At 40.3% G+C, this 11,015-nt stretch overlaps 1 protein-coding gene across 1 annotated transcript; it reads left to right on the top strand.

Moving 5' to 3' along the window:
• The first annotated feature begins 7,416 nt into the window (after positions 1–7,416).
• Positions 7,417–10,606, top strand: dhrs1 (dehydrogenase/reductase (SDR family) member 1). The gene is made up of 9 exons (XM_068738074.1): positions 7,417–7,555; positions 8,255–8,403; positions 8,608–8,751; positions 8,872–8,951; positions 9,134–9,266; positions 9,376–9,519; positions 9,602–9,671; positions 9,753–9,833; positions 9,915–10,606. Exons 2-9 carry the CDS (start codon positions 8,260–8,262, stop codon positions 10,049–10,051), a joined length of 933 nt encoding a protein of 310 aa, XP_068594175.1. The 5' UTR covers positions 7,417–7,555; positions 8,255–8,259; the 3' UTR covers positions 10,052–10,606.
• The last annotated feature ends 409 nt before the right edge of the window (positions 10,607–11,015 follow it).

The following is an 11,015-nucleotide window of genomic DNA, read 5'->3' as shown; positions in this document are numbered from 1 at the left end:
AGAAAATTTTTTTTTTTTATATAAGATTAAACCAAAACGCATCGCCGTATGATAAGACGTTTAAAGAAATTCTGAAGTGTGCTGCAAAACAATAAACTAAAAGTTTTACTCCAGGCAAACTTACTCAGAAATGTATCACTATCAAACGTCCCCAGAAGCTGATTCATCTTGCTGAGTAACAGGGCTTGATAAGCTGTCCAGGGATGAAAGACACAGTTTAACTTTGCTTTACGTTGTTATGTGTGTATCAGCTGAACATGAGCCATATATGTGGAGTACGATTTACAGTTAAAACGCTTACAGCCAGCGATAGCTGAGGATGTGGAGTTGCATGTTGCAAGTTGCAGTTTAAGCAGTCTGACCTCCCCCCTCAACCCAAAGGCTTCATCGTCTGTCAGGAAGAGCGCATGGTTAAATCAGAGACTACCTGGTGATGTTCCTCATGCTCTAAAAACGGATCAATACTCACCCAGTTGGCTGATGCGGCGAGTTGTCTGCTGAAACTGAATGTTGAGATGTGCCAGCTGTTCCTTCATACCTAACCACGCATGTTAGTAGTTCAGGAAGATAATAAGAGAGAATATGTTGATGTGGTGTTATAGTGTGTCCGCTACATCAGGATGAACCATTGTGGGCACTTGAAATGGAAGACTTTACAATTAAAGGAACACTCACCAGTACACGTTTTGAAAGTAATTGACTGTGAAGGAACAAAATAGATTGACATACATGACCAGGTATATATACGAAGTGGATTAAAAATAAAGTATTGCTGAATATTTTTGAGATTGTTGTAAAAACATTTTTGTTTCGTACCGTTACATTTATATTCCTTGGGTCAATTCCTTCCGGTAGGGTTATCTGAAGTCAACGCAATAGAAGATAGAACATTACAAGTTCCCAATTTGCTACATGAATGTGTTTTATCTCACTCAAAACGTTTCGGGGACTCACCGGGATCTTCGAAAAGATGTCGTCCAGCTCTGGATTTCCCAAATGACCGTTTAAATGAATCACTTCCTGTTGGACTGAGAAAAGAGAGACAATTCAGCATTATCACCTGAATGTAACTGCTTAAACATTTCATTCACTGCTCACTAACCAAGCACTACGGAGGAATTACGTATGTTTACTATCGGTTAGGGATTTCGTCATCCTGATCGTCTCTGTACTGTCATTTTCATAATTTTGATCTAACAACAGAGGTTGTGTTGTTAAATAAAAAATGTGTGATATTGGGCTGTATAAAATAAAATTGACATGAATTACCATGTCTGTTGTCAGAAGCTTGAAAGACACAAGAGAAAAGGAAGGGAATCCAAACGAAGCGAGAGCCCCCAGCCATTGCACTGTTTGTCAAAAACGTTCATCTCCTACCTAATGACCTAATGCTTTTTATACACCACTGAATGGTCAATGTCCGAAAGAAAGGAGGCGTAGACCAACGCAGACTAAATTTCTAGTGCCAAGTAGAGCTTGCATTAGATACGGTTTATTTGTCTTCAGAAAACATTGTGGCACTAAATTGACGTCAGGGGGCCGGATGGCAAACATTTAGAAATCAGGTACAAATCTACTAATACTGCACTAGTTTACAAACTGTAGAAAGAACGCTTCATGTGTGTCCGGACATATTTTGTTTGTTTTTGAATAACATCAAACCTGCTGTAAAAGAGTTGTGTCTACCATAAAACGTAATCATTTTATTTAGGAGTAATTCATTATCTGCTTCGACTAGTGATCTGCAGCTTCTTCCTCTGTTTGCGTCCCGTAAGGCGCATTGGTTGATAATGATTGACTAAATGTTTCTGATTCTGGTCATTTCTTGTGTATGATTTAAAGAGTTGTTCCACCCAAATTACAGAACAACATTATATTGACCCAGCTTTTAAGATGTTTGATTTCTCATTAAAAAGTGTCATTCAAAGCAAGAGTAACAGCGTCCCCTTTACAGTTTTTAGAAAGTTAGATTGTTCGTATTGTAAGAGGACATTTTAATCTCTATAAACAATAATTGTACATTAAACAAGTAAAAGCGTTCCTAAACAAATCCTAAACTCTGAGGAAAAACAGAAAGCCGCTGCACGAGCCCACGAGCGTTTCCAGTTATCGATCAGACCTCTGCTCAGATTGGCACTGGGTGAAGCCCTGCTGGGAATTAGGAGTCAGTTTACTAAAAACCAAGACAAGAGGTCGCCCTTGGAAACGACTGATAAGGAAGTCGATTGTTTTTATCTTTAACCTTTAACACAGCAAATATATAGTGTTCTGCAGAAATATGATCAGGATTTAGCCCTACAACATGTTTGCTTCGTGCGCCTAGACGTTGTTGAGAATGATTGACTAAATGTATTTTTATTCAAGTCATTATTTGTGACGTGATGCCAGTTACCACAAGTTTAGACATACATTTAAAACTATAATGCTAACGAATCATTTGAGTGGTGTTCCATTAGTTCCCAACTATCAAGCAATAGAATGTGAATAATTGGCCTCTCCAAAATAAGTATGAGCAATGGGATCTATAGAGCCTCTACCCGCTTCTATTTTTCATCTTATTAAAAGCAAGACCTTTATGGAGCGTTCTTCCTTTTAACAGGCAGAACTCCACCTCAACCCCTGCACTCAGACGGACAAAGCCAAGGACAGCTGAGAAAAGTAAAACCAGCAAAAAACCTCCTCAACAACCAAGCCTACAACTTCAAAACAGATGTGCTGCATTGTCGCAGGATCCTAAATCTCCATCTGATGACCTGGATAAGCAGCTATCTTCTCAAAGCAGTGTAGGAACTGAGAGTAAATGTGAGAGTAAAAGGCCGCAGGGAAAGTTAATGACTGGGCCTGAGACTCTGATTGTTGGTGACTATGCTGTAAAAGATGTCAGAACGATGTGCAGCAAGAATACCAAAATACTCTGCTTTCCGAAAGATATGGTCTCTAACATGAGAGACAATATCCTGGACATCATGGCTGACCATCCCACGGTGAAAAACATCATTGTGCATACAGGAAGCTGTGATATTGTGAAACAACAGTCTGAAGTTCTGAAGCGAGACTTTATTGATCTGTTAAACACAGTCAGCTCTGTCAAGGCTGAGGTGTTTATTAGTGGCCCTCTTCTGCCTGTCAGAGGAGGAGATGAAGGATTCAGCAGGCTGTTTGCACTGAACAAATGGCTGTCAACTGCATGTACTGACAATTCAGTACATTATCAACGCAGACATCTTTTTAAGGCACATGGAGTTTGCCTGAACAAGTCAGGGGTAAAACTGTTTACCTCTAACCTATTTTTCTTCCTGCGTCATCTGTCTGTTCCCACTGCCAAGGACCTAACACCTAACCCTAACCCATAGAGACCTTACGGGAAGGATGCCCCCGCCTAACGACAGCCAAGAGGAGGAGTCTCCAACCTCATCATCAGGGTCCGCATCTGATCTCCCACTTTCCTCACCCTTCTGAGAGGAGGAGTCTTTACCTCCCTCCCCAGCACCTACTTCCACCTCCCAGACTCCATCCAGGTCCCTTTCCTCTCTCACACTCTCAACATCCTCCCCCCACCTGGAGTTCACTGACCACATGAAAGAGCTGGTTCTTGCTGGAACTAAACACACTCCTCACCCCACTCCTCGATGTACAGTTCCAGCCCCACCCCCGCCACTGACTCCAAGTCCTCAGCCAGTTTGGACACAATCGGTGAAGGTAAAGCGCTGCACCCCTCTCCCACCTCCACTACTGTCTCCCCTACCTGATAAAAGCAATAATTGATATCTTCTGGGTCCAGGCTACAAGGCTAATGACACCAATGATTCTCTCAGGAAAAGTCGGGGCCCTGTATGCAGCTAGCCTTCTCAATTCCTGTCCTGATTTTTTTAGAAAAAGACAGTGGAGGCTGCGAGGAAACAATCGTAAACCTGCAAACTTATCATACTTAATATTCATTCCTCGTCAGCCTGTCCAAATAAATTGGGCAAATACAGCTTTAAACACATTAAACTTAGCTTTATTAAATGTCAGGTCTCTATCAGGAAAAACATTCTTAATAAATTATTTTATTGTTAGGCACAAACTGGATGTTTTGTTTTTAACTGAAACTTGGTTCGACCAAAATAACAGTGCAGCTGTTCTTATTGAATCAACACCTCACAACTTCAGTTTCATGAGTGAAACAAGAGCGCATAAGAAAGGAGGTGGAGTTGCTACTTTATTTAATGATTCTCTTCAATGCAAGCAGATGTCCTTTGGTCATTTCAGTTCTTTTGAATATGTGGCTCTGAATTCCACTCGAGCTCTATTCCTAAACATTTACAGACCACCTAAATACTGTGCAACCTCCTTTGATGAGTTTACTGAACTGCTGTCTATAATCTGTATTGATTTTGACTGTGTTGTTATTGTTGGCGATTTTAATATCCACGTTGATAATCCCCAGGACAGAGGGTCTATATAACTATGTGGTGTCCTTGATAAGTATCTGACTCAGCATGTGACAGGACCCACCCACAACAGGGGGCACACTCTGGACCCAATCATCACCAAAGGTGTAAACATTTCCAAGGTTGCTGAGCTCCAGTCCACCTGGGCATGCAATCAATTTGCCTCCTTTTTTACTGACAAAATTCAGAAAATTAGACAAGCAGTCAATGCCTCCACACCAACCACAGGATATGTGTTGTCCCCATCTTTGAATAACATCCATTCAAATATCATGACACAATTTCATTCAATCGACCGTAGAAGCCTAGAAGACATTATTCAACATCTGAAGTCATCCTCCTGCTGCTTGGATATTCTACCGACACACTTTTTCAAAAATATTTCAAACTGTATGGCCACTGATCTTTTACAAATTGTAAACACATCCCTTCTCTCAGGTGTCTTCCCACAAGCCCTAAAAACTGCAGTTATTAAACCACTCCTAAAGAAGGCTAATTTAGACTCCGCAACAATGAAAAAGTATAGGCCAATATCAAACCTCCGATTTTTAAGTAAAATAATTGAAAAACGTTTTTTCAACAGCTGAACAACTTCTTGGCCGTAAATAACTGTTTTGATGTCTTCCAGTCAGGCTTTCGACAGCACCACAGTACTGAAACTGCTCTTGTTAAGGTTTTCAACGACATCCATTTAAACACAGACAATGGCAGAATTTCAGTCTTAGTATTACTAGATCTCAGTGCTGCATTCGACACGGTCAACCATGACATACTACTAGAAAGACTAAAAATCTGGGTGGGACTCTCTGGCACAGCACTTAACTGGTTTGAATCCTACTTGAAGGACAGAGAATACTTTGTGTCTGTAGCTAATTACATATCAGAGCTGACTAAAATGACATGTGGTGTTCCCCAAGGTTCAATACTGGGGCCTCTTCTGTTCAACATCTACATGCTTCCACTAGCTCAGATTATGGAAAACAACAAAGTGTGTTATCATAATTATGCAGACGACACACAAATCTACATAACTATATCACCAGGGGACTATAATCCCATACGAGGGCTGGGTAAATGCATTGAACAAATCAACAACTGGATGTACCAGAATTTTCTTCAATTAAACAAAGATAAAACAGAAGTAATAGTTTTTGGTACCAAGGACGAACGATTGAAAGTCAGCGCTCAGCTTCAATCACTGATGTTAAAAACCACAAACCAAGCCAGAAATCTAGGAGTAGTTATGGATTCAGACCTCAACCTGAACAGCCACATCAAGACAATCTCAAAATCAGCCTACTATCACCTGAAGAATATATCAAGGATTAGGATTTATGTCTCAACAGGACTTCTCCATGCATTTATCTTCAGTAGACTCGACTACTGTAACGGTGTGTTTACAGGTCTCTGTAAAAAGTCAATCAGAAAGCTGCAACTGATTCAGAACACTGCAGCTCGAGTCCTCGCTAAGACCAAGAAAGTGGATCACATCAATCCAGTTCTGGGGTCTTTGCACTGGCTTCCTGTCCAACAAAGAATTGACTTTAAAATCCTGCTGTTGGTTTATAAAGCACTGAATGGTTTACGGCCAAAATACATCTCTGATCTGCTGCTACCTTATGAACCATCCCGACCCCTTAGGTGGTCTGGGACCGGTCTACTTTCTGTTCCCAGAGTCAGAACTAAACATGGAGAAGGAGCATTCAGTTTTTCTGCTCCAAATATCTAGAACAAAGTCCCAGAAAGCTGCAGGTCTGCTGAGACCCTCAGCTCCTTTAAATCAAGATTGAAGACTTTTCTGTTTGCTGCTGCCTTTAATTGAACCAGATGCAAGGATATTAATCAATTTCCTGCATTTCACTATTGTATTTTCTTTTCTTAAACTGCTTTTTTGTGTTTTAATGACTGTTCCTGTTTTTAATGCTTCAATGAATGTCCTTAATTGTTTTTAAATCTCCTTTTCTTTTGCCTTATGTTTTGATGCTTTTAATGGTTTTATGTGAAGCACTCTGAATTACTTTGTTGTTGAAATGTGCTATACAAATAAACTTGCCTTGCCTTAACTGCTGCAAACTGATTTTCTAGGGGGGAAAAGGAACTGCATACAAAGTATGCCTACCATGTAGTTTTGTTACACCAGACGGACTTCATTCAAATGATTTACAAGGAAGAAACTTGGTCCAACCAGTAGCCCCACTCTTTATGTGTACTCTTGATCCAATCTTGTAACTAAAACCATAATCCACCCACCAATAAACCAACAGATACACTGGGAATAATAACGTGAACAACTAGTTACACATACTATAGGACAGAAATAAAATGCATGCTATGAGCACAGTAGCATCACTGCAGCACATTCCTAGAGATCCCACCACGAGATTATGTATCACATTCATAGCAGGGAAATTACTGAACGTGCGGCACGCAGTGTTTGGTCGGTAGTGCACAATTTTCCGCACAGACGTCATAACCTCATAACCTCTCTTCTCTATCAAAAACACAGAATATGAAACAAACACCATTTATTTTAGCACTGCTAAACCTCCGTTTCTACTGTGAACACGCGAGCCCTAAAACACGCACAGTAATTGGTGTATTTTTAGGAAGACTATAGCGCCATCGTGTGTGAAACGTGAGTTAAACCAAAGACCAGTTCCGATACTCACAGTAAGATAGTTCCCTGTTTTTTTTGGGCCTATCGTTATGTATAAACTGATATAAAACTATACCACAACAGCCTACAACTGTACAACATCGGGATATGCACTCAACAAGCAAGTAAATAAATAGTATGTGGGTCAAACACGACACCTACATTTGTTTTTCACTCATTTAACGAAATAGTTGACACCGAAACGCCATAGGTAGCTCACTAAACAGACACTTCTCTAAAACTCCACTCTTTGCTTCGTCTGGCGTCTTCTCGCGATATTACGACTAGAGACTACGGCACCTTGATAGCCTCGTAAATAACATTGGTCGCATTGTAGCTCGCGGTACTAGGCACTGATATAATAACAGCAGCATAAAGCAGACGTGACATTTGACTACCGATACGTTTCCTTGTCGGTTTCCTCGGAATAACTATAATTGAGGTCCAGCGCTGTCCGCGGAATAAGGTTGGTGTCTTTTATTCAAGCGAATTCTTTAGATTGTCAAGTCTGTTGAATAACAGTAGAGTCTGTGATTTGATTAAGCATTCTTTACAAGGTGATAAAATCGTCTCGCATAACCAGCCGTCACTTTCTCCTAAAATTATCTTATCTTAACAAGAACATTGAGTCAAATGTTAAAAATAAGTGAGTTAATATATCATAAGAACGAGACAATGTGAGTTTAGTTTGAGCTCGTTACATAAGTTTTAGTTTTTTCTCGTTATATTAGAAACAGATGTTTCTGGTTGTATCAATACAACCATCGTCATAGTCAGGAACGTCACAACTAATAATAATAATGCATTTGTATTATGTTGTATTATCCTCCTTTAACGTTCAGCATTAGCACTGCTATGGCATTTTAAAGTATGTATGTATTTTTAGAAGTGTGTGATCGGGGCAAAGTTGACCTTTATTCATGATCAGTAACTTTGTCACTGATAAATCACTGACATCATGATAAGGCAGCTGTCGACTGCGCATGCGCAATGCTGGTGACTGGACCAAAAAAGACTTGTGCAAGACACAAAAAATGATTTTAAGTGAACTCTGGACAGTTGGCTGGCCATGTTATTATTATTTTTTTTTTAAATTTCAGTTGACCTCTGATGATAAGTAACTGAGCTCATTTCTTATCTCACATGGTGCTGCTTCCTCCCACAGGGAGCATGTCCTTGTCTGGCTGGGTGTGTGTAGTAACAGGGGCCTCCAGAGGCATCGGCCGGGGAATAGCTCTCCAGCTGTCTGAGGCAGGGGCCACCGTCTACATCACAGGGCGCCAGGAGACCACTCTGAAACAGACCGCTGCACAGGTGACGGTTTGAGCTTGAATTTATCAGACAGGTATATAGTGAAGGATGTCAGTGTCTCTCAACGACAATGGTGCAATACGTTTGTGATCTGTAGACTCAGCCGAGGTGTCGACGACTTTGAAATAGTTGCACGTGAAATGTTGGCATTTCCTGCCGTGTAGTTTTGTAGTGGTTGTGTTTCAAGTCCGTTTGTTCTCAACACAGGTGAAGGAGAGGGGGGGAAACTGTGTGCCGGTTATCTGCGATTCCACGAAAGACAAAGACATCGAAGACCTGTTTGAGCGGATCAAGTGTGAGCAGAATGGACGGCTGGACATCCTGGTGAACAACGCCTACGCTGGAGTCCAGGTAAATTACACTTGTAACGACGTAAACACTACTCCAGCGCACACTTGAATTACTTGTGGAGAACTTAACTTAGAGTAAAGCAGCGTGAACGTAATGAAACAACATGATGGGTTATTCCAGGCCATCTTCGAGAACATGGGGAACAAGTTCTGGGAAACCGATCCGTCCATTTGGGATTCCATCAACAACACAGGCCTCAGGTATGCTGTTTTGTTTAGTCATGTCTGATAAGTTGACCGAGTCACCTCCTTGTGACTAGTGCTGGTTTTCCAGACGTCAGCTGTCACTCATGTGACGTGTTTACTGTAAATTCTAGCAGTATTCATTTGCACTGTATTACAGGTATTCTTTTGACTGATTTCCATTTTTATTTATCTGGCAGGGGCCACTATTTCTTCTCAGTTTACGCGTCCCGGATAATGGTGGCTCAAGGACGGGGTCTGATTGTCACAATTTCATCTATGGGGGGTCTGCGGTATCTCTTCAACGTGCCGTATGGCGTTGGCAAAGCCGCAGTAAGTCCCTCATTTAGTCCCAGATTCATTTGATCAAGAGCCACATATCATTAAAGTACATGTGCTGCATAATTAGGTCAGACTGTTTTGTTTTGCGGTGTGTTTCTAGTGTGACAGGCTGGCAGCAGACATGGCTGTTGAGCTTAAAAGAAGGGGCGTGGCTTCTGTGAGTCTGTGGCCGGGAGCAGTACAGACAGAGTTGGTGTCTCAGATGATATTGGAGAAAGAAACACCACAGGGTGTAGATCCCAAGGTAGGCTCTTTAACAGCAAATCCTTATCCCCGGTAGCTATTTCAGGTATTTTTTTTTTCTCAATCTGTTTTCTTTTGCTCAGTTGAAAGAAGTCTTTGCCAACGGGGAATCCACAGAAGTGAGTGGGATGTGCATTGTCAACCTGGCAAAAGGTAGGACGACCTTTTTCATTATTGCAACTCTTATTCTTGTTCATTTGCAAACTCAGCATACTTTCTCTTTCTTCTTAAAAGATAAACATCTGATGTCTCTGACGGGGAAAGTACTAATGACCTGTGACCTGGCAAGGCGCTATGGCATACAAGACATTGATGGTAAGTTTACATCAGCTGCCTATGTCGTTGTTTTTTTACAGTCACGTGATCATAATGTCTTGTTCATCTGTTTATTTCCAGGACGGAGTGTAGCTGATTTCACGTCTCTGAAATTCCTCCTGACTCAGGTCCCGTATCTCTCCTGGCTGTCAGCGGTTGTCCCTTCATTCCTACGCCTGCCACGCTTCATGCTCTCTCTGGCTAGCAGCCGCTTCTAAACATTTCCTATCATGCTGTCTGTCGACTGTATGGTCCAAATCCTAGCTAAACATATAGTTGCCATGTTTCGGATCAAATCAATGGGTGACAAGGTGCACTGACTAACAATATCTTTTGAAGGAGGATAATTGATGTGTGTGTTTATATATATATATATATATATATATATATATATATATATATATATATATATATATATATATATATATATATATATATATATTCCTTCTTGGGTTCTTAATGAAGGCAGTTCTATGAAGTTAGAGATAAACAATGTAAACATGAAGGAACATGAATGTAACATTAACACTACTGTTATCTGTGAGTGAAGCCACACAATGTGAACATGTGAATGTATTATGATTACCACAAGTTATGTATTTTCTTAAGCAGTATGCAAAATCTATTTACAGATGAAACATTTAAATGCTTCTGTATTTTTCACTAATTTGTAATAGTCTATTTAATGAATATACACGGCCAACACTACTTCTACAACCACGGTATTTGACCGGCTATGTAACAACTGGTTAAATAAAGAAACGTTAACTCGCTGCTGGTTTCACTTCTCAGTCCTTTTGCAAAATAACAAAGCATCTTCAAACTGATGGAAACAGATGCGTCTTTAATAAAAAAGGGTTGGATCTCTTGCAGAAAGATTAATATTTATATCATGTCTATTTTATTATTTAGCGCCAACAATGAATTATAATTGCTACCTCTGACTCATATACAGTGTGTGTGTATATATATATATATATATATATATATATATATATATACCACTAAAATACAGCTGAATTGTTTTCAGTGGCAGGACATCATGTCTGAAGCTGATCTGAATCCAGCATATTGCTCAAAGACACACAGTATCACTGGAACACTGTTGATTGTTTGTGTCCATCTTGTTTAAAATACAAAGAGAAATTGAACAAGCTGTAAACGTGTTCTTGGGTTTATCAG

This window comes from Cebidichthys violaceus, unplaced genomic scaffold (assembly GCF_023349555.1).
Source record: "Cebidichthys violaceus isolate CVI_PGR_0920_01 unplaced genomic scaffold, fCebVio1.0.p SCAF_8, whole genome shotgun sequence".
Taxonomy (NCBI): domain Eukaryota; kingdom Metazoa; phylum Chordata; class Actinopteri; order Perciformes; family Stichaeidae; genus Cebidichthys; species Cebidichthys violaceus.
Note: the sequence above shows the minus strand (reverse complement) of the source record. Positions and strands in the feature narration are given on the sequence as shown.

Bases quoted from the DNA above. Each gene is read 5' to 3' on its own strand.
- dhrs1 (XM_068738074.1), top strand. From the start codon at position 8,260: ATGTCCTTGTCTGGCTGGGTGTGTGTAGTAACAGGGGCCTCCAGAGGC. The intron at 9,672-9,752 runs GTAGGACGACCT...TCTTCTTAAAAG, and splicing joins CATTGTCAACCTGGCAAAAG to ATAAACATCTGATGTCTCTG. The intron at 9,834-9,914 runs GTAAGTTTACAT...GTTTATTTCCAG, and splicing joins TGGCATACAAGACATTGATG to GACGGAGTGTAGCTGATTTC.